Source organism: Xenopus tropicalis, chromosome 5 (genome assembly GCF_000004195.4).
Source record: "Xenopus tropicalis strain Nigerian chromosome 5, UCB_Xtro_10.0, whole genome shotgun sequence".
NCBI classification, from domain to species: domain Eukaryota; kingdom Metazoa; phylum Chordata; class Amphibia; order Anura; family Pipidae; genus Xenopus; species Xenopus tropicalis.
In genome coordinates this window covers 85,381,383-85,403,132 of record NC_030681.2, presented here as the reverse complement: position 1 = coordinate 85,403,132, position 21,750 = coordinate 85,381,383, and the positions used below count along the sequence as shown (strand labels likewise).

The window sequence follows — 21,750 nt, the reverse complement described above, 5'->3', positions numbered from 1 at the left end:
CAACTCAACAACATAGTACAGGACGAATGGAACTCCCCTGAAAGAAAATTCCAAGCTACTAGAAAATTCTCAAAATTATATCCCTTTCCCAAGGATCTGGTGGACAAGTGGACTATGCCACCATCTGTGGACGCACCAGTCTCCAGACTCTCTAAGTCTACAGCGCTTCCCGTTACGGATGCAGCGGCCTTCAAAGACCCCTCTGATAGGCGCCTCGAGGGATTCCTCCGAGCAATTTTCACGGCCTCCGGATCGGCCCTACGGCCCGCCCTAGCTTCCGCATGGGTGAGTAGAGCCATACAGGCCTGGTCAGACTCCCTTTTCAAGGGAATTCAAGACGGATCACCCAGATCTGAACTTATCTCATCTGTACGCTCCATAGTCGACGCTTCAGACTTCCTATGCGACGCAATCCTGGAGACATCTCAAATCCTCGCACGCACCTCAGCACTATCGGTAGCCGCACGCAGAACTTTATGGTTAAAGAATTGGTCAGCGGACCTCAGCTCCAAGAAATCATTGACCTCACTCCCATTCAAGGAAAGTCAACTCTTCGGGGAAGAACTCACCAAGATCATCTCCCAGGCCACAGGGGGCAAAAGCACCTTCTTGCCCCAAACCAAGACTCGCGCAGCCAACACGGCCAGACGAGGCAAATTTTTTCGTGGCCAAAGCGGACGATATAATAGACGATCTAGCCCACCCCATCGCTCTCAATTCAGAAACAAGACCGGAGACAAGAGCCGACCCACATGGAAACCCAACAAGACCTTCAGTAAGACCACTAATGACAAGACAACCTCAGCCTGACGGGGCACTCCCTCCGGAACCGCCAGAACTCATCGGAGGCAGGTTACTACGGTTCCGGGAGGTATGGACTCATTACTCCACAGACGCATGGGTCAACGAGATTGTTTCCCAGGGCTACCACCTAGACCTGGCAAGCACCCCACCCAGAAAATTTATCATGTCCAGAGTCCCCTCAAACCCGACCAAGGCTCATGCCTTCCTTCAATGCATCTCAAAACTGGAGAGAGCAGGAGTAATAGTACCAGTACCACCGAGGGAGAAATTCTTCGGCTTTTACTCCAATCTGTTCATCGTCCCGAAGAAGGACGGTGCCTTCCGCCCGGTGTTAGACCTCAAATACTTGAACAAGTTCATCCGATCAACGCGGTTCAAAATGGAAACTCTCCGATCCGTGATTCGGGGAATGGAACCGAATCAATTCCTAATGTCACTAGACATCAAGGACGCCTATCTACATGTCCCAATCTGGCCTCCTCACCATCGCTTCCTCCGATTTGCATTCAAGAGCCAGCATTTTCAGTTTGTGGCACTACCATTCGGCTTGTCAACAGCGCCCAGGGTGTTCACAAAACTGATGGCCGTCACGGCAGCAACACTCCGTCTACATGGAGTACCGGTGACTCCCTACCTAGACGATCTCCTCCTCACAGCGAGGACGGAGGATCAGGCCAGGGAGAACCTGCAAACAGCAACCTCACTTCTGCAGGAATTCGGCTGGACCATCAACTGGTCGAAGTCCAGTCTCCAACCGAGCCAACAGATGACCTTCCTGGGCCTCGTGTTCAACACCACGACGCAGATGGTACACCTCCCTCAAGACAAACAAGACAAACTCAGACAACTGATCCGCCTGCTAATGCACTCTCAGCACCCGACTGTTCATCAGGCAATGAAGGTACTGGGAACCATGGTGTCATCCATCGAGGCAGTACCATTTGCACAGATCCATCTGCGTCCTCTTCAAGCCAACATCCTAAGAGCATGGAAAGGGGGACCCCTAGCCAGAACAATCAAGCTTTCCCAAGCCACAAAAGAATCTCTCAGATGGTGGCTTCGGCCCAACTCCCTGAACACAGGCCAGTCGTGGGCCACACCAGACTGGACAGTGATCACCACCGACGCCAGCCTCCTGGGCTGGGGGGCGACCTACCAGAACCTACACGCACAAGGGCCCTGGTCTCCCGCGGAGACCAAACTGCCCATAAACATACTAGAGCTCCGAGCAGTCAAACTAGCACTGGCCCACTGGTCCCATCGCCTACAGAACAGCCCAGTGAGGGTCCAAAGCGACAACGCCACCACAGTGGCATACATCAATCGTCAGGGAGGAACGCGCAGTACAGCAGCGCTGAACGAAGCACAGCAGATCCTCAGCTGGGCAGAAGCAAACTCCGTAAGACTATCCGCCATCCATATCCCAGGTGTGTCCAACATAAGAGCGGACTTCCTCAGCCGCAACCAGCTGAACCCGGGGGAATGGGAACTTCATCCGGAAGTGTTCTTGCAGATCACCAACCACTGGGGAACTCCCCAGATCGATCTAATGGCATCGAGAGACAACAGCAAAGTACCCAGGTTCTTCGCCCGATACCGAGATCCAATGGCGGACGGAGTGGACGCCATGACTCAGCGGTGGCAATTCAGACTGGCGTACATATTCCCCCCGTTCCCAATGCTGCCCCGGGTTCTAAAGAAGATCAGACAATCAAACCTCACGGTGATAGTCATAGCACCCTATTGGCCGCGGAGAACCTGGTTCTCGGACCTACGCGAGATGTCAATAGACCAACCGATCCGCCTAACTCCCAGGCACGACCTCCTTCAACAAGGGCCAATAGCCCACCCCAACCCCGGACTATTCGCTTTGACGGGATGGCTATTGAGACAGCCATTTGGCAACGAGAAGGACTCACCGAGGAGGTCATTACCACCATGCTAAAGGCACGCAAATCATCATCATCCAGGGCATACCACAGGGTGTGGCGTTCCTACTTCACGTGGTGCGCTGAGACCAACTCACCACCCCTAGAACTTCACGTACCAAGAATCCTTTCCTTCCTACAGAGAGGACTCCAATCAGGACTAAAACTGAGTTCACTGAAGGTGCAGGTGTCGGCATTATCTATTCTGCTACAGTCGCGCCTAGCTCTTAACGACACAATTCGCACATTTCTCCAGGGGGTAGCACACGTAGCGCCACCCTTTCGTCCACCCACACCACCCTGGGACCTCAACCTGGTACTAGAAGCTCTCCTTCAACCACCATTTGAACCACTAGACTCTATCTCAGACACCTGGTTTACCTGGAAAGCGGTATTCCTTACGGCAATCTCATCAGCTAAGAGAGTGTCCGAGCTGAGCGCTCTATCCTGCGCTGCCCCGTTTCTTATTTTCCACAAGGACAAAGCAGTTTTACGCACAATTCCGTCCTTTTTACCGAAGGTGGTTTCCCCCTTCCACGTAAACCAGGAAATCGTAGTCCCGTCCCTTTGTCCGGACCCCAAGAACGACAAGGAACGACGCCTTCACAACCTGGATGTAGTGAGAGTACTCGGTAAATACACTGAGAGATCCCAGACTTTCCGTCGCTGCCAAGCCCTATTCGTGATCCCCTCCGGTGCCCGACGGGGTCAGGCAGCCTCCAAGACATCAATTGCACGATGGATCACAGAGACCATCCGACAAGCTTACCTGGCCAAGGGCAAGTCAGCACCACACAGACTCAGGGCTCACTCCACGAGGGCGATTGGGACCTCCTGGGCCTGGCGCAACTCGGCATCCATGGACCAGATCTGCAGAGCAGCCACCTGGTCCTCCGTGCATACCTTCACTAAATTCTACAAATTAGACCCATTTGCGTCAGCCGAAGCTTCCTTTGGCCGTAAGGTTCTGCACGCAGTCGTGCAGTAACGTACCTTCACAATAAAACAGTTCCCACCCAGTTCTTCTTGGGGCTGCTTTGTTAAGTCCCCATGTGTTCCCTGCGTCCCCCTGAGACGGCAGAGAAAATAGGATTTTGTTACTCACCGTTAAATCCGTTTCTCTGCAAGTCGATAGGGGGACACAGGGCTTCCCGCCCGTTTTATAAGTTGATGACCACGTTGGTCAGTTGTGGGAATAGTCTTCCTGCTACCTGTTCTGCATGTTATCGTTTATAGCCTACTGTAACAGTACTTCTTTGATACAAACTGAATGGAATGGGTATAGAGGAGGGGTTAAGCCGGCTCCTGGCACGCCCCTTTAATTTAGTATCAAGTGTCCTGCCTCCTGGAGGGTGGAGCTTAACCCCATGTGTTCCCTGTGTCCCCCTATCGACTTGCAGAGAAACGGATTTAACGGTGAGTAACAAAATCCTATTATCTTTTCTTTTGCCTGTGGAAATTACTACCAAAGGTTCTGTCTTTACCTCCAAACCCTTTTTTCTAGTATATTATTATAGATGATAGATTATAACCTTTGTTGATTTATTGTTAGCCTATTTGTTAAAATATTGTAACGTGCTGGCCAACTGACTTTTCCTGGAGAGTGAAGAACTCATACAATGGCTTACACTCTTTTTCTTTCTCCACACCTCTGCTTTCCAGTACTAAATATGAAAAACAGCATATTAATTTTAATTATATCTCTCTATGAAAGATCCTTCAGTTAATCAGGACCTCCCTCATCCCGTGGTTGCCCATCTAGCTGCCTTCTTTGACCTTTGGGATATGTTTCTGAATGAGTGCCTTCAGTCAAGCCATTCTCCCCTGAGAAATGATGCCGTTACTGAGGTGAGCCATGGTTAAAGCAGTTTCTATCCTTTTACTGCTATGAATGTTTTGAACACCTGTGTATTTTATATCAGGCTAACAAGTGACCAAATTAATTTTAAATTGCTAAATTACTAATGTTTTAATTTTTAGTACCTATAAAATATTGTTGAACATATACACAAACCTGATGTCTAGATGTTAAAAACACAGTTGCTTTTAATCTCTATTGTTCAATTAAGTACAGAAACATTTTAAAATCATACATTTGCTCTCTTTTCCCCTGCAGTAGTTTATTCTAGAAACAACATTCCACCCCTCTATAGTATTTACCTCTCCTTTTTGCCATTTTCTAAAAATGTTGGGTCTGGTCTCTAGTGATCCTTTCACTATATAAAACTCTGCAGTATGTATGTATGTATAACTTTATTTATAAAGCGCCACCAGGGTAAGCAGCGCTGTACAATCTTACAAAATACAAAATTACACACAGGGAGGACAAGTGTTATAATAAATAAATACAATAAATATATATAAATGCACAGGGAATAAGTGCCATGTGGTATGAGATACAGTAGGAAGGAGGTCCCTGCCCCGTAGATTGGGTAACCTACAGGCACAAATTGGAAGGTAAGAGTGCACTAGGTATGTGTGTTCCCTACAGGGGGATTCAGGGATAGAGTTCTAGAGGTAAGGAGCAGCAAGATAGAAAGGTTTAAGACGAGAGAGCGCAGTGGGTGTGGATGGTGTAAAAATACGGAGGCTCTGAGAGGAGCGGAGGAGACAACCAGGAACGTGCAGGGAGACCAGTGAAGAAATGTAGTGAGGAGCAGAGGAGTGAAGGGCTTTGAATGTTAGCAGAAGGATTTTGTATGCTATCCTTTGCTTAAAGTGATACTGACATGAAAAATGTAGTCCTCAAAATAATGGTGTACATCAAAAGTTAGCTATGGGCTATACTGATTGTTTTTTGCCCAGATGTCTGCTTTATTTAGTAAAGTTACATGAATGTCTAAAACCCGACTGTTTTGCAAACCCGACTGGCACTTCTCAAGCTGTCAATTACTGTTTCACTTCACTGACGTCAGCTGAAGCTGGGCGGTTCTATTCCCCTTACTTCCTTGCAGTCTGTGCCTCCCCCACATCACAGACATCAAGATACTTTCACCGAGCGCTGCCTGTAAGTGTCTTCTCAATAAATCTTTGCACCAGAGCTATACTAATTAATCCTGCTGTGATTTATTATTTGAAAGGAATGCGCTCCCATATAGATAAAAAGTATACACGCTGCGTGTGTCTGCTATAGAGTGTACATGACAGAGACGGCCAGTTCAAAGGGTATCAGAGCAAATATTGCTTAGAAAGGAATACAAATACCTCGTTCCTAAACACCACTGTCCACTGTTGTACTTCAGCATTAAAAGATTTCATTAGAAATAGTTTGTATGTGCAGCACTGATTCCGATTGGCTAGGATTTTTAAACTAAAATTAAGGGGAGTGTTTTCAAACAACAACAAACAGCTACTGCCCAAACATGGCAGCCCCCTCAGAGAGAAACCCATGAGACCAGAATGGCATTGTAAAAGTTATAGCTATATGGTTATAGGTTGAAATTAAAGAGATAATACAATGATAAAGCAATGAAAGGTTTAAAAAACATCATTATTTTTGGTGTCAGTATCACTTTAACAGGCAGCCATTCTAGAAAGCTTAAGTGAGGCTGCACAGGTTCCCTCTTCGGAGAGAGCAGGAGGATCCTGGCAGCAGAGTTTAAAATTGATTGCAGGGGACGGAGGTGGGAGTCTGGGAGGCTGGGAGGCCAGTTAGTAGGAGATTGCAGTAATGTAAGCGGGAAAGGATAAGGGCATGGATTAGTGTTTTAGCTGTTATGGCATAGTTCTGTTTCCTTTTATTGATCTTGACTTCTTGGCAGGGGTGTAGAGGGTCTGGCACTGACCTAAGGCTTTCTGTAAGTTTTTTTCTTAATTATTTAACTCACCATTTATAAACCAAGCCTAAGATACAGGTTTTGAGAAAGGAAGAAACACAAGATGCCTATAATGTGCCATTATAGGCAGGTAATGATTCTCTACAAAATTCTCTGCAAAAAATGTTCTAAAAGAGGAACACAAGTAAAGTGGATGTGTTCTTAAAGAATCTTCTCTTTTTCATGGTGTTTTTGTATTTAATCATATGCAACAGTTTTATAAACTAATTGTGCCTTTACAGTAGCACTAACAACTAGAAAGGGAAGTTTGAGAACAAACTTCATGTTGGTTTGAAAAACGTGAAGTCACTAAATGAAATCTGATCTGTTGTTGGCTCGGCCCACTTTTTCTAACCTTGGACCACAGTTATTACAGTAAAAACCACTGTGCAAAGTTTGGGGACCCTGGTTTTAATAGTGTATGAATGGCAGCAATTTAAATTTCCCCACTGAAAGTCAACAAGTGACATCTGATTGGCGGTTGGTGGCTCTGCCCACTTTTTCTAACCTGGAACTGCAGTTTCCCAGTAACTAACTCTGCAAAGTTTAGGGAGCGTAGGATTAATAGTTAAAGAACGGCAACAGTTTCAAGTTAAACCAATAAAATCAATAGGTAAATTGTGATTGGTGGTTGGTGGGTGTGCCCACTTTTTCTAACCTTGAGTCGAAGTCACCCAGTGACAGACAGTGGGCACCCTGGCATAAGTAGTGTGAGAATGACAGAATTTAAACCAATAAAATTCAATGGATGAAATCTGATTGGCTGTTATTGGCCCAACCCACTTTTCCTATTTCTGAACTGGAGTCCCCCAGTGACCAACTTTGCAAAATAAAATAGGTAAAATGTGATTGGCTGTTGGTGGCTCCGCCCACTGCCCCCCCCTAACTTTGACCGGTAAATACCCAGTGACTAACTTCAAAGTTTAACAACCCTGGAATTAATACTTAAATAATGGCATCAGATTAAATATAAACCAATGAAATTTAATGTGTGGAAATGGATTGGCCGTCCACTTTTTCGAACCTTGAATATGTGGTCAGTCAGTGACTGACTGTTCAAAGTTTGGGAACCCCGACATAAATAGTGTGAGAAAGGCAGCATTTTAAATTTAAACAAAAAATATTCAGTAGGTGAAGTCTAATTGGCTGTTGTTGACTCCACCCACTTTTTCTAACTCTGAACCACAGTTTCCACTAGCTCTGCAAAGTTTGGGGATCTTAGTATTAATATTTACAGAATGGCAGTAGTTTAAGTTTAAACATATGAAGTCTATAGGTGAAATCTGATTGGCTGTTGTTGGCCCCGTCCACTTTCCTAAACTTGAAAACAATGAAAGAAATGTGATTGGCTTTTGGTGGCCCCGCCCACTTTTTCTAACCTTAAGTACGTAGTCACCCAGTGACTAACTGTGCAAAGTTTGGGTACCGTGGAATCTGATTGGCTGTTGGTGGCCCCGCCCACTTTCCAAAACAAAAACTGCTGTCCCCTCGTGACCAACAGTGAAAAGTTTGGGGACCCTGATGTTAAAACTGTGAGAATGGCAGCAGATTGAATTCCCCCATTGGAAGTCAATAGGTAAAATCTGATTGGCTTTGGTGGCTGAATGAAAATATGATGATTGTTGGATGCCCAACCTTGAACCACAGTTACCTGGTGCCTAACTCTGCAAAGTTTGGGGACCCTGGTGTTATTACTGTGAGAATGGCAGCAGGTTGAATTTCTGCCAAGTCAGTAGGTAAAATCTGATTGGCTGTTCACAACTCTGCCCACTTTTGGGCATCCAACAATCATCATATTTTCATTCAGGCTGACCCCATGACTATGTGATTCAAGTTTGGGGAGTGTAGCCGTAAAGCTGTAAGATTGGCAGCAGTTTCAATTTCTCCATTAAAGACAATTGGTGAAATTTGGCTGTTGTTGGCCCCTCCCACTTTTGGTCATCCAATAAATGTCGCTGTTTTATTCGGGGTGACCCCATGATATTTAATCTTGGGGAATGTATCTTCAAAGCTGTAAGAGTGGCAGCAGTTTGAAAATCTTCCCTGTCAAAGTCAAGGGGAAAATTGGGGGGTTCGGAGCGGCACCACAAAAAGACGGGGGGGTGGGATCGCTTAGAAAAGCACAAGCAACCTGCTCCGCTATAGGGCGAAGAAGTGTGGGGAGTTTGGGTGTTGTACCTCTAAAACTGTAGGAGGAGTAGCATTTAGAAAATGGGGGGCGCTAAGAATAAGAAGCAGAAGAAGAAAAAGCGGAAGAATAAGCTGAAGTCGAAGAACAGTATGTTGGGTTTTTCATTAGAGTATAATGTTGCACTGGTAAAATTTTTGTGTTTTCTTTAGAAACACCACTGCTGGGTAGCTATTCAAATTGATATAGGGTTAAATGGGCACAGGTTGCATAGCCGATAACAGATTGGTGTTTTACAGAACCTGTGATTTTTCTCCTTTATACCAGCTTGAATTATTGCCACCATGGCTACACAGCAGCTTATTTATATAAACTGTAGTTGCGAATTTGACGTAAACACACCAGTTTTACCAGTGTAGACCAACAATACATTATATTTTTATTATTTTTTAATTAATGTTCCTTTAAGATTCAAATCAAATGGTGAAATGGTTTCAATAAAAATCGTATTTGCATTAAAATATATTTTTGTGATCAGTGGAAAGCATAACTTTCTTTCAAACGTCCTGTTTTTGTCATGTTACTGCTATTAGCCTTGCTGATGTTTTCTTTTCTGTTTCTAGGTGTTGCACTGTATTCTGTGGCGTGACCGGTTTAGAAAGGTTTGCGAGACTGTGTCTTTAGACTCTGCTGGTCTGGCTCTGTTAGCTCTTCACTGGTGTTGGGTAGTCAAGCACTCACTTAAACAGATCCCAAAAATCTTTATTGGGCTTGAAAATAGCAGGTGAGCTTTCAGGGTAGATTAAAGCGATTTATTACAGGTCTTACCTGAATTTGTGTTTCAATCACACTAATATTCTTTCATAGAACCATTACATAGAGTCCTATTTCTCTGTTTTGTCTGTGGGACACAGGGACCATGGGTATAGCTTCCACCACTAGGAGGCAGGACACTGTAAGTAAAAACTCCTCCCTCCTGTGCTATACCCCTCTGCCTGTCTGCCTGAGGCTCACTTTTTTCAGTGTCCTCAAGGAGACAGGATCATCTCTCACAATACAAGTGACGATTACTTCGGCCAGCGACATGCTGGCACCAGGGGCTGACCCAGAGCACCCTCATAAAGGTGTCTCATTTGGCTTCCCCCTACGTGGGATCTGTGTTGCAGGGGCCAGTAAGACTCCTGGAGCAAGCCACACAGTCATTCACCTTTCCTTACTAAGGAACAGGCGACTGTCCTGCACACATGCGCTGCCTGCTCTGATATAGCAGACTTACCAGCGCCATTGAACAGTGAGTGAAACATAACTACCCCGTTCCCTATCAGCCCTGCCTCCCCCAGATGCCATCAGCACAGCGTTATAGCCGGGAACATACGCGCCGAGGCGCACATACACAGGGGGCGGGTCCTTCACCACCGCACTTCCGCATTCCCTTACTTCCGCTTCCGCCTATCGCTTCGCGCCCAGCCTGCACACAACCAGGAAACGCGCGCACTACCCTACTCACGCGGAGCTGTTCCCAGGCCAGGATCGCCATTTTCACATGCGCCCAAGGCCAGAACGCACGTAGAGGGACGCGGTCTCCATCCTTACACAGGGGCCCTTCCTACAGCAGAGCGGAACCCTCTGGGAGGCAGGAGCTGGTAATTGCAGCATTTGCTGCACGGGATAGGGAAACGCTGGGGTGTTTCTTGTCTACTGCACTGTGCATATAGTGGGTCATTTTTCATTTCAAGGGGCATTACACCCATTCTATCATTTGCTAATACAAAATGTCTGAGGGCAATTCAGAAGGTCCTTTTCCTAGGGCTACCAAAGTCAAATATTTGGCCTGCGCTAAATGCCGCAAACGCCTGCCACCAGGACGCAAGGAACCATTATGTTCCTCTTGCAACAGCCAGCCTGCTGAAGCACCTGCCCAGGCACTGGAACCTGCTCCCACTACCACAGACCCCCCTTTGACTATCCCTGATACCCACAATCAGCCACCGGTGCCCAATCAGGAACCTCCTGCATGGGCCCTACACCTATCTACTGGCATACCTAAATTGGCGGCATGCCTAGACAAATTAGACCAGGGTTCAGGGGACCCCCTCTCTAGGAGCACTAAAAGACCGTCCCCCCTCCTGACGGAGGAGGACAGCGATGGGGAGTCACCATCTGTATCTCACACCTGGGAGGAACAATCCCTGAGTGAAGGGGAAATTTCCTCTGACCAGGCAGAGGGAGGTGATGATCTTAACAGATCATCCTCCGAGGCACTAGACAGTCTCATCTCTGCAGTTTTTCGCTGCCTCGATGTTAAGGAACAGGAATCTACTTCTGACTCCTCTCTCTCTCCCTTTTCAAAAGGCAAAAGAAATCTGCCCTAGTTTTTCCCTCACATCAGCAATTAGATTCACTTATACAGTCCGAGTGGGAACATCCGGAAAAGAAGTTCCAGGCCAACCGCCGGTTTCAACGGCTGTATCCCTTTCCAAAAGAAATGCTCGACAAATGGTCTAGCCCACCTTCTGTCGACGCCCCAGTCTCTCGCTTATCAAAGCACACGGCCCTACCAGTCCCTGATGCCTCGTCCTTTAAAGACTCAATGGACAAGAAAATGGAGGGCTTCCTAAGAGCCATTTTCGCGGCATCCGGTGAATCCTTACGGCCAGTGCTAGCATCGGCCTGGGTTAGTAGGGCCGTCCAATCTTGGTCCACTTCCTTGATAGAAGGAATCAACTCCGGCATGCACAGGCAAGATCTACTCAACATAGCCTCACAAATCAAGGAAGCCAGCGACTACATATGCGAGGCCTCCCTCGATGCGACTCAAGTAATCAGCCGTACCTCGGCCCTTTCCGTAGCAGCACGTCGCACTCTCTGGCTTAAACTCTGGTCAGCGGACCTATCCTCCAAAAAGTCTCTCACCACCATTCCCTTTAAGGGAAAACTTCTCTTTGGCCCCGAGCTAGATAAAATCATTAGCCTGGCCACGGGCGGGAAAAGCACACTTCTTCCCCAACCTCGGGCCCGCACCTCCTTCCGCCGGGGCCGCTTTTTTCGTCCCTCCAAGACATCCAAAACCTCCAGTTCCAACAGAGACTCCTCGCCGCAAAACTCGGGCCCCAAATACCGCTATCAGAACTGCCCCAAACCCACCTGGCAGAACCGGCGCACCCAATCCAAGCCATCCGACAAGCCTACATCCACATGACTATGTCCTCCAGCCCACACATCCAGTAGGCGGGCGACTGCGCCTTTTCAGAGAGGCTTGGTTTCAACTCACCCCGGACCCTTGGATACGCGAAATAGTGTCCTCCGGCTATCACCTAGAGTTCGAAACCATTCCCCCGCCTCGATTCTTTGTCACGAATCCCACAAGGGAACATCAAACAAAACGCCTTTCTAGAGCTCGTGGATCACATGCTCTCCGACCAAGTAATTACGCCGGTACCCCCCGGCCAAAATTTTCGGGGATTTTACTCCAATCTCTTTATCGTCCCCAAGAAGGACGGCTCCTTCCGGCCGGTATTGGATCTGAAGCACCTCAATACCTTCATTCGCTTCGCTCGGTTCAAGATGGAATCACTACGATCAGTCATAGCGGCCATGAACCCCCAGGAGTTCATGACAGCAGTAGATATCAAAGACGCATACTTACACATTCCCATCTTCCCACCGCATCAGAAATTCTTGAGGTTTGCCTTCAAGGGGCACCATTACCAATTCCAGGCCCTTCCTTTCGGCCTGACCACAGCCCCACGCATTTTCACCAAGGTGATGGCGGCGGTCACAGCAACCTTACGGAAACAAGCACTTTCTATAACACCTTATCTGGACAACATCCTGATCAAGGCACCCTCATACGCAGCAGCACAGCGCAGCTGAGACACGGTGCTGCAGACCCTCACAGAACTCGGTTGGACCATAAACTATTCCAAGTCCACCCTTACTCCCAGTCAAAGAATCACATTCCTGGGACTAACCTTCGATACCAGAAGCCAACGAGTGTTTCTCCCCCCGGACAAGATCAGCAAGATCCAATCGCTGGTGAGAAACCTCTTGACCACACCTCTACCGTCCGTCAGATTTGCCATGCGGACCTTAGGGTCAATGGTCGCCTCTATGGAAGCAGTTCCTTTCTCCCAGTTCCACCTCAGAGAGCTTCAGTGGAATATCCTGGATCAATGGACGCGCAAGTCCCTGACCCAGACAATGGTCCTGCGACACAGGACCAGAGCATCACTCCGCTGGTGGCTGCACAAGACGCATCTGTCCGTGGGCAAGTCCCTGGGGGACCCGCACTGGTTAATAATAACCACAGACGCCAGCCTTCAAGGATGGGGGGCAGTCTTCCAAGCTCAGACAGCGCAGGGGCTCTGGTCCCACCGGGAGGCACAGCTCCCAATAAATATATTGGAACTCCGAGCGGTCCACCGGGCACTTCTGCACTGGCAGAATCAGCTCTCCGGACTGCCAATCCGAATCCAGTCCGACAACGCGACCACGGTAGCATACCTGAACCATCAGGGAGGCACCAGAAGCCGCAGCACTCAGGGAAGTGAGTCTCATTCTGTCCTGGGCCAAAGCCCGCGACGTCACACTATCAGCCGTATACATCCCAGGACTGGAAAACTGGCAGGCCGACTACCTCAGTCGACAAACACTCGACCCGGGAGAGTGGTCTCTAAAACAGTCAGTCTTTCAGACCATCACACAAATGTGGGGACACCCACAAGTGGACCTCATGGCTTCCAGACACAATCGCAAGGTCGGAACCTTCATGGCACGCTACAGGGACCCGCTGGCCATGGCAGCAGACGCCATGATGGCACCTTGGGACCTCCCCCTATCATACGTGTTCCCCCCCCTGCCACTTTTGCCCAGAGTCATCAAGAAGATCAAGAGAGAACGTTGCACGGTCATCCTCATAGCCCCACACTGGCCCAGAAGGGCTTGGTTCTCAGAACTAGTCAACCTGAGCAAGATGGACCCCTGGCCCCTGCCACTGACGCAGGACCTCCTCTCCCAGGGCCCCATATTTCACCCCAATCCGGGAGTACTACATTTGACGGCATGGCTACTGAGTCCCTAGTACTCCACCGCAAAGGGTTCTCCCCCGGAGTCATATGCACCATGGTCGCGGCACGCAAACCAGTTTCAGCGCAAAACTACCATAGGGTCTGGAAGCGTTACAAGGAGTGGTGCGACCAGGCGCACCACCCCTGGGATCGATTCTCCCCGGTATACTTACTTGAATTCCTCCAAGCCGGGCTAACCAAGGGTCTCTCCCTCGCCTCACTCAAGTCCCAAATATCGGCACTATCAGTGCTCTTCCAGACGAAAATAGCAGAACTCAATGACGTACGCACATTCCTCCAAGGAGTGGCACACCTAGTACCTAGTTCTACGCGCATTACAAGAGGCTCCATTCGAACCACTGGCCACAATCCCCCTATTGTGGCTGACATGGAAGACCATCTTCCTTGTTGCTATCGCCTCAGCCAGACGTGTTTCTGAACTCAGCGCCCTATCTTGCCAACACCCATACCTGATCTTCCACTACTACAGGGCGGTCCTCCGTACCGTTCCAACCTTCCTCCCGAAGGTGGTGACCGAATTTCATCTGAATCAGGAGATTATTCTTCCCACGTTCTTCCAGTCAGAGCACTAAAATTCTACTTGGCGCGCACCACCCACTCACTATTCATTCTTCCAACAGGGCCACACAAGGGCTCCCCTGCACCCAAGGTCACAATTTCCAGATGGATAAAAGAGGCCATTCGCAGAGCATACATAGCCAGAGGGAGGACATACCCTCTTCATGTGCGGGCACATTCTACTAGAGCGGTTAGCACTTCCTGGGCCTTCAGGAACCGTGCCTCCGCAGAGCAGCTATGCAAGGCCGCCACCTGGTCATCAATCCACTCATTTACCAAATTCTACAAATTTGAGGTTTTTGCGTCAGCGCACAATTTGGCAGGAGGGTCCTGCAGGCTGTAGTTGACCATACCTAAGCCTCGCTTCCTCCCTCCCTAGCGATATGGGGGACAGCTCTGGTATATCCCATGGTCCCTGTGTCCCACAGACAAAACAGAGAAAAAGGGATTTTTTAAAACTTACCGTAAAATCCTTTTCTCTCTGAAGTCTGTGGGACACAGGGCCTCCCTTCCTGGAAGCGAACTTCTGAGTTTCCTGATTACATTGCTTGTATATATTAGTTCAGTTAAGTTTTACTGTTACCTTTCGTTGCTATACAAAACTGAGCCTCAGGCAGACAGGCAGAGGGGTATAGCACAGGAGGGAGGAGTTTTTACTTAGTGTCCTGCCTCCTAGTGGTGGAAGCTATACCCATGGTCCCTGTGTCCCACAGACTTCAGAGAGAAAAGGATTTTACGGTAAGTTTTACAAAATCCCTTTTTTTCTGTATTGCTGCAAAAATTTGCTAAAATACTATATTGTATTACCATGCAAATGGCATGTGGAGTAATTTGGGTCTTAATTTTAAATATTTCAGTGATGTGATAGCAACCAGACTTTTTTTTTGTAATAGCAAGCAGTACGAAAAGGTCGTGCAAATTAATGAAAAAAAGACGCACAGTATGAAATTTTTTTTGTATTTGAAAGCTATCGTACTTTGATAAATGAGCCCCTTAGTCTTGGTTTCTGGCCGTGACCATGCTTTGCACAAGTGAGGGGAACAGAAAGGCAAAACCAAGTTTTGTCAAATCTTTTATAATTATGAATGTGACACAATCACTTAAAATAATTTCAATAAGCTTTAATTTAAGTTTGTTTTTGGTTTTTAAGATATAATTTTTATCCTCCCTGTTTGTGTGCAGGCTATGCCAGGAGGTTCAGTCTGTCTCTTCAAGTATCCAGGACTGTGTGTCCTCTGACTCCAAAGTGCCTACTAGTGTCAAGATGCTGCAGAATATTCTGGGGAGACCACTGCCTTACAAGGTTTGCTAAGATATTAATAACTGCTTCTGCAGCACATATTGAAACAGTAATGTCTTGACTGAAATGGGCAAGGAGTGTACAGGTATGGGATCCCTTATCTGGAAACCCGTTATCCAGAAAGCTCTGAATTATTGGAAGCTAACAGAGTTCAATTTAAAGGAGAAGGAAAGGCTAATAAAAAGTTGATCTCAAGCTGCAGGCATACATTCAGTTCTCTCAATAGTGCTCTTAAATCTCCCCATATTTCTCCCATTTAGATGATCAGAAGCCTCATAGGAAAAAAAAAATGCTGAGCTCTGTAAAGAAAGTTCCCATAATGCTTCGCTCCTGCACCAAGACTGGTGTACATGCTCAGTTTGTAAGACTATGAGGAAGCTTCCTGCTGATAATAGATCCTATACCTGTGCATTTTTTTAAGCTGTCTAGAATTTGTGTTTGGCCACACTATTCTTTAAACTTGCTCTGCTAGTTGATTCAGCCTTTTAGACTGAAAATTGTTTTTTGTTTAAGCAGCTTATTCCCCATATTGATATTGTGTGTCAGTTTATAAATATTTGGCTGTATGTTATATTTGCAGGAGGAATGGCTGGCACAATGTATGGAGAGATTAAGTACTCTCTCTGCCTCCCTGGATATATTCGAGTTGAGGCCAGTTAGAGGGGAGAGTGGCTGGCTGGAAAAAATACATCGCATGAAGGCAGCTTCCTCAGGATGGGAGATAAAAGCCAAAATTCTAAATTCCTGTGTGTCCATTCTAAAAGCAAATCACCGGGAACTTATCAACAGAGGTACATTTTTACAATTTTATTTTGTCCCCTATATCAAATTATGAAATTTTAGCCATGTAAAAGTATACTTTAGTTACAACCTACATCATCTTGCATCGTTTCTTTTAACTTTGTGTCTAAGGAAGGTATTTTTTGCTAGCCTTTCCCCTGTTACAGTCTTTCATTCAGACTTTTATCCAAAAAAAAAAAAACCCAGTATAAATCTAGTACATATTAGTCCTGCCATGTACTTAACATGTATAGAACTAAACATCCACAATTTTACTTTGTTTCGGGGTTTCTACAGTCGTCTTTAAATTCATGCAAAAATCTATGGGAAAGCACACAGAATTGTCAGTGTTGTCAGTTTTGTAAACTGACACTAGTGGGATTACTGAGGCTTCTGAGCAGAAATTTTGCATATTTATATGTCTGATGTGAGTACCCAGTCACACTGCATGTCTCAGGAGCAATGTAGCACGTGTTGATCCTGCGGTGTTTATTTTGCGCACACTTTTGTTTTATAGTCAGTGGAGTGTTTTTGTCTCCTTGTCTCCCTGTAGTTTTGAAATGTGTACTTCCTCACTGGATTTTTAAGTTTGTCTGCACTTTTGCCTTCTTTGAAAAAGTTGAATAATGGATAGAAAAAAATCTGTAGCTGACTATTTACATCTACTCAGTGCATGAGATTCACTGCATTATCCTGCTAACTATCTTTGGTATAATTTGTAATCTGCCATTTCTCACCACTTATCAAATCTTATCTTATTTCCTCTTTTTCCCACTAATCATCCCAGTGCTTAAGGGCTCTGGTACACGGGGAGATTAGTCGCCCGCGAGCAGGGAGTTTTGCCGCGGGCGACTAATCTCCCCGTGTACCAGAGCCCTTACTCTTGTAAGCAACAGTGCTTGTTATTCCTGGATGTGCTGTTTTCGAAAATATCCTTATTATAACAATCATTTATAGTTTCTGTCATTTCCTAATGAGTATTTGCTGGGATTTTGTTTCTGTAGATGAACTTTGCCTATCAATAGAATCACACTGTTCATTTCTGGAAAACTGTGGGATAAAGCTCTCTCTGACTAAAGATGTACACTCTGAAGACTTTGGTGGTCAAGTGAATTCTGAAGATCTGATACAGCTTTCAAGTAAAGTTCAGATGTGGCCTGGGATGGAGTATCTTAAATTGCTGTGGCATTACAAAGTTACTGCAGACATACTATCTCACACCTATTATGGCAGGTGAGAAAACCAAAGCAGGCTTAAAGGAGAATGCAAGTCAAAATATAAAAAGCATACTGCCCAATAGTCCTCCTATTGTTTAGTAAAAACGCCACACTTTTGGTTCATTCCCTCCCCCCCTCCCCTCTGGCAGATCCGCTTCTGATTGGCTGGTGGGCATGTGTAGCTCAGAACAGGAGACAGGATCAAGTTACACACATGCTCAGAGAATAGGAAGGCTGCCGCTGGCAGCCTACAGGAAGGGAAGAGAGGTTTCAGTGATGTCACTGTAGTCTTCACACTGCTGTAGGCTGCCAGCACCATATCTCAGAGAAGCAAGCAGGGATCTGGGAATTTACATATGCAGTAAGTACTTAAAAAGAATGCCTTTAGACTTACTTTTAATTTATATTAACCTTTAATTGTCCTTTAAGGATATATGGAATGTTATTCCAATACCAATTACAAATGTCTTAATACTCCTCATTACCATTTCTATTTGTTTTATTTAAAATCTCAGTGGCCATAATAATTATTGCAGCTCAGTAGCAGTGATTACATCTTTGTTTTAATCTAATCACATTGAATGACATTTCTAGTTTGGGATGCACTGAATTTCTAATTTTTGACTTTATACAAATATGCAACCATCCACAAAGGCATTGACTGAGTGCTTAACTGAATCTGAAATGTAATTTGCATATTAATTTCAGTTTGCTTTTTTCATTTGAAATTAATTAAAAAAAAAAAAAAATTAAAAAAAATGGCGTCATCTGTCAGGTACACATTGTTACATTCAGTTGTCCAGAGCTTTAAGGATTTTAGAACTGTAAGAATTGGGCCAAATACTGCAAAAAGTAGTGCGATGTGCCTGACTCTCAAATTCTGAATTTGTGGCATCCCAAGTTCCAGTGGGTAATAATTATTGTTATTCTGAGATTCCCAAACAAAGGCCTGGGTAAAATTTGGTGTAAACATAGTTTTGTTGTCCTAAATGTAGTTAGAACTATCAATTGATAATCACTGATGTCAAAAAAAAAAGCTTTACAAATATCAGTGATCTATTGTATGAAATCAGAGAAGTTTACTGACCTAATGAAATTATAAGAAAAAACATTCCAATATTTCTCCTTAGTTCTTTACATCAGTGGTGGTTAGTTTTTATCATCCTATCTTAGTAACAGGCAAATAATCACCCCTGCTTGCCTGCTGATGTGTTTGTTAGCCTGTAAAAGCTGCAATTGTACATACCTGTTGCATGTACCTTCCTCCAAAGTTTCCTACGTTCTCATTCAGCAAACCAAGTTATGGTAAAAACTTTTGTGGCACTCAGAATCCTGTATCAGGATTAAGATTTTCTGCCATGTTCTATTATATAAGGGCTACCTTGGCATATTTTAAAGCTTGATGGCTTACTTGACCTCTTCTTAGCCCAGTTGTATCATTGTTATTTTAGTAAACCGCACGCAATCTGATATACTGGACCCAGGGCTAGATAAAAAGCTGGTGCACCCCTAGGCCAGTTGCACCAATGCACCCCTCACCGCGCTTGCATCCTCTGCAAGCGCGGTGCACCCCTAGACCGGATGGGCGGGAGATTTAAACAGGTGTCAGAAATCTCCCATTCAGTGCAGATGTGGCCAGCAGGCACATGTGTCCCCAGATCTTTACCGCCCTAGGCCCAGGCCTTTGTGGCCTGTCCACAAATCCAAACCTGATGGATCTGAGAGGATATATCCACACTTCTTTTGAAAATTTACGTTGGATATTGTACACCAAAAACATTAAGATTCATACAAACCGGATTCCAAAAAAGTTGGGACGCTAAACAAATTGTGAATAAAAACTGAACGCAATGATGTGGAGGTGCCAACTTCTAATATTTTATTCAGAATAGAACATAAATCACGAAACAAAAGTTTAAACTGAGAAAATGTACCATTTTAAGGGAAAAATATGTTGATTCAGAATTTCATGGTGTCAACAAATCCCAAAAAAGTTGGGACAAGTAGCAATAAGAGGCTGGAAAAAGTAAATTTGAGCATAACGAAGAGCTGGAAGACCAAATAACACTAATTAGGTCAATTGGCAACATGATTGGGTATAAAAAGAGCTTCTCAGAGTGGAAGTGTCTCTCAGAAGCCAAGATGGGTAGAGGATCACCAATTCCCACAATGTTGCGCAGAAAGATAGTGGAGCAATATCAGAAAAGTGTTACCCAGCGAAAAATTGCAAAGATTTTGCATCTATCAACATCAACTGTGCATAACATCATCCGAAGATTCAGAGAATCTGGAACAATCTCTGTGCGTAAGGGTCAAGGCCGTAAAACCATACTGGATGCCCGTGATCTCCGGGCCCTTAAACGACACTGCACCACAAACAGGAATGCTACTGTAAAGGAAATCACAGAATGGGCTCAGGAATACTTCCAGAAACCATTGTCAGTGAACACAATCCACCGTGCCATCCGCCGTTGCCAGCTGAAACTCTACAGTGCAAAGAAGAAGCCATTTCTAAGCAAGATCCACAAGCTCAGGCGTTTTCACTGGGCATGGGATCATTTAAAATGGAGTGTGGCAAAATGGAAGACTGTTCTGTGGTCAGACGAGTCACGATTCGAAGTTCTTTTTGGAAATCTGGGACGCCATGTCATCCGGACCAAAGAGGACAAGGACAACCCAAGTTGTTATCAACACTCAGTTCAGAAGCCTGCATCTCTGATGGTATGGGGTTGCATGAGTGCGTGTGGCATGGGCAGCTTGCATGTCTGGAAAGGCAGCATCAATGCAGAAAAATATATTCAGGTTCTAGAACAACATATGCTCCCATCCAGACGTCATCTCTTTCTGGGAAGACCCTGCATTTTTCAACAAGATAATGCCAGACCACATTCTGCATCAATCACAATATCATGGCTGCGTAGGAGAAGGATCCGGGTACTGAAATGGCCAGTCTGCAGTCCAGATCTTTCACCTATAGAGAACATTTGGCGCATCATAAAGAGGAAGGTGCGACAAAGAAGGCCCAAGACGATTGAACAGTTAGAGGCCTGTATTAGACAAGAATGGGAGAGCATTCCTATTCCTAAACTTGAGAAACTGGTCTCCTCGATCCCCAGACGTCTGTTGAGTGTTGTAAGAAGAAGGGGAGATGCCACACAGTGGTGAAAATGGCCTTGTCCCAACTTTTTTGGGATTTGTTGACACCATGAAATTCTGAATCAACATATTTTTCCCTTAAAATGGTACATTTTCACAGTTTAAACTTTTGTTCCGTGATTTATGTTCTATTCTGAATAAAATATTAGAAGTTGGCACCTCCACATCATTGCGTTCAGTTTTTATTCACAATTTGTTTTGTGTCTCAACATTTTTGGAATCCGGGTTGTATAAAAAAAGATGAATATAGCATGTTGTCCCTAGCAGAAAGTGTTTTCAGAGTAACTTCATTGGCAGGAAGTAGGAGTCTATTCACATTTGAATATATAACAATGAGTCCTTTACAGTACTGCTGTATTGAAGCTTTTCGTTGTGTTCTATCTTTATAGGAAGAACCTGAAATCTGATATTACTCAGCTTGTAACATTTTGCTTGAAAGAAACTCCCATTTCAGTACAACACCTTCAAGCTCTATTTTATCTTACAGAAGTGCCAGAGGTATTGTTTTTTCTCACATGCTCTTATTTACACAGTTCTTTATCTTATTTACACAGTTCGTTACCTTTTTACATAAGACTAAGTCATTTATTTATGCTCCCAGCCAAACTGTACCACAGCTAACTGATCAGTAATTTGATTGGGTTACTGAAAGTATCAGCTCACAAAGTGGCTAGTACTAGTCTTTGCAAAATTCACCATTTTAAAAGCAGTGTATGTGTCTCTTGCTTAGTAGAAAGTAATGTTAATTATTAACCAATTCAGTGTCCAATTTCAGTGTGCCACTGTTGCTTTTAGCCAGCTAAGACCTCTCTGTATATCTTTTGTGTTTATATACATTGCCTATATATCAGCACACTACAGATTCAGAACTAGTTTCACTGACCCTTTGTTAACAAATTTCATGGCAGAGAAAGTAGCCCAGTTGTTAAAGGAATATGCAGTTTATGAAAATATAAAAATCAGGAGGACAGCCTGAG

At 45.3% G+C, this 21,750-nt stretch overlaps 1 protein-coding gene across 1 annotated transcript in view; it reads left to right on the top strand.

The window, feature by feature from the left end:
• Positions 1 to 21,750, top strand: part of mdn1 (midasin AAA ATPase 1) — a 126,650-nt gene that overhangs the window by 63,982 nt on the left and 40,918 nt on the right. Inside the window, exons 53-58 of the mRNA XM_002940316.5 lie at positions 4,447 to 4,580; positions 9,299 to 9,459; positions 15,503 to 15,623; positions 16,201 to 16,411; positions 17,405 to 17,633; positions 21,163 to 21,271. Coding sequence (XP_002940362.3) covers positions 4,447 to 4,580; positions 9,299 to 9,459; positions 15,503 to 15,623; positions 16,201 to 16,411; positions 17,405 to 17,633; positions 21,163 to 21,271 — 965 coding nt within the window. The remainder of the gene's footprint in view (positions 1 to 4,446; positions 4,581 to 9,298; positions 9,460 to 15,502; positions 15,624 to 16,200; positions 16,412 to 17,404; positions 17,634 to 21,162; positions 21,272 to 21,750) is intronic.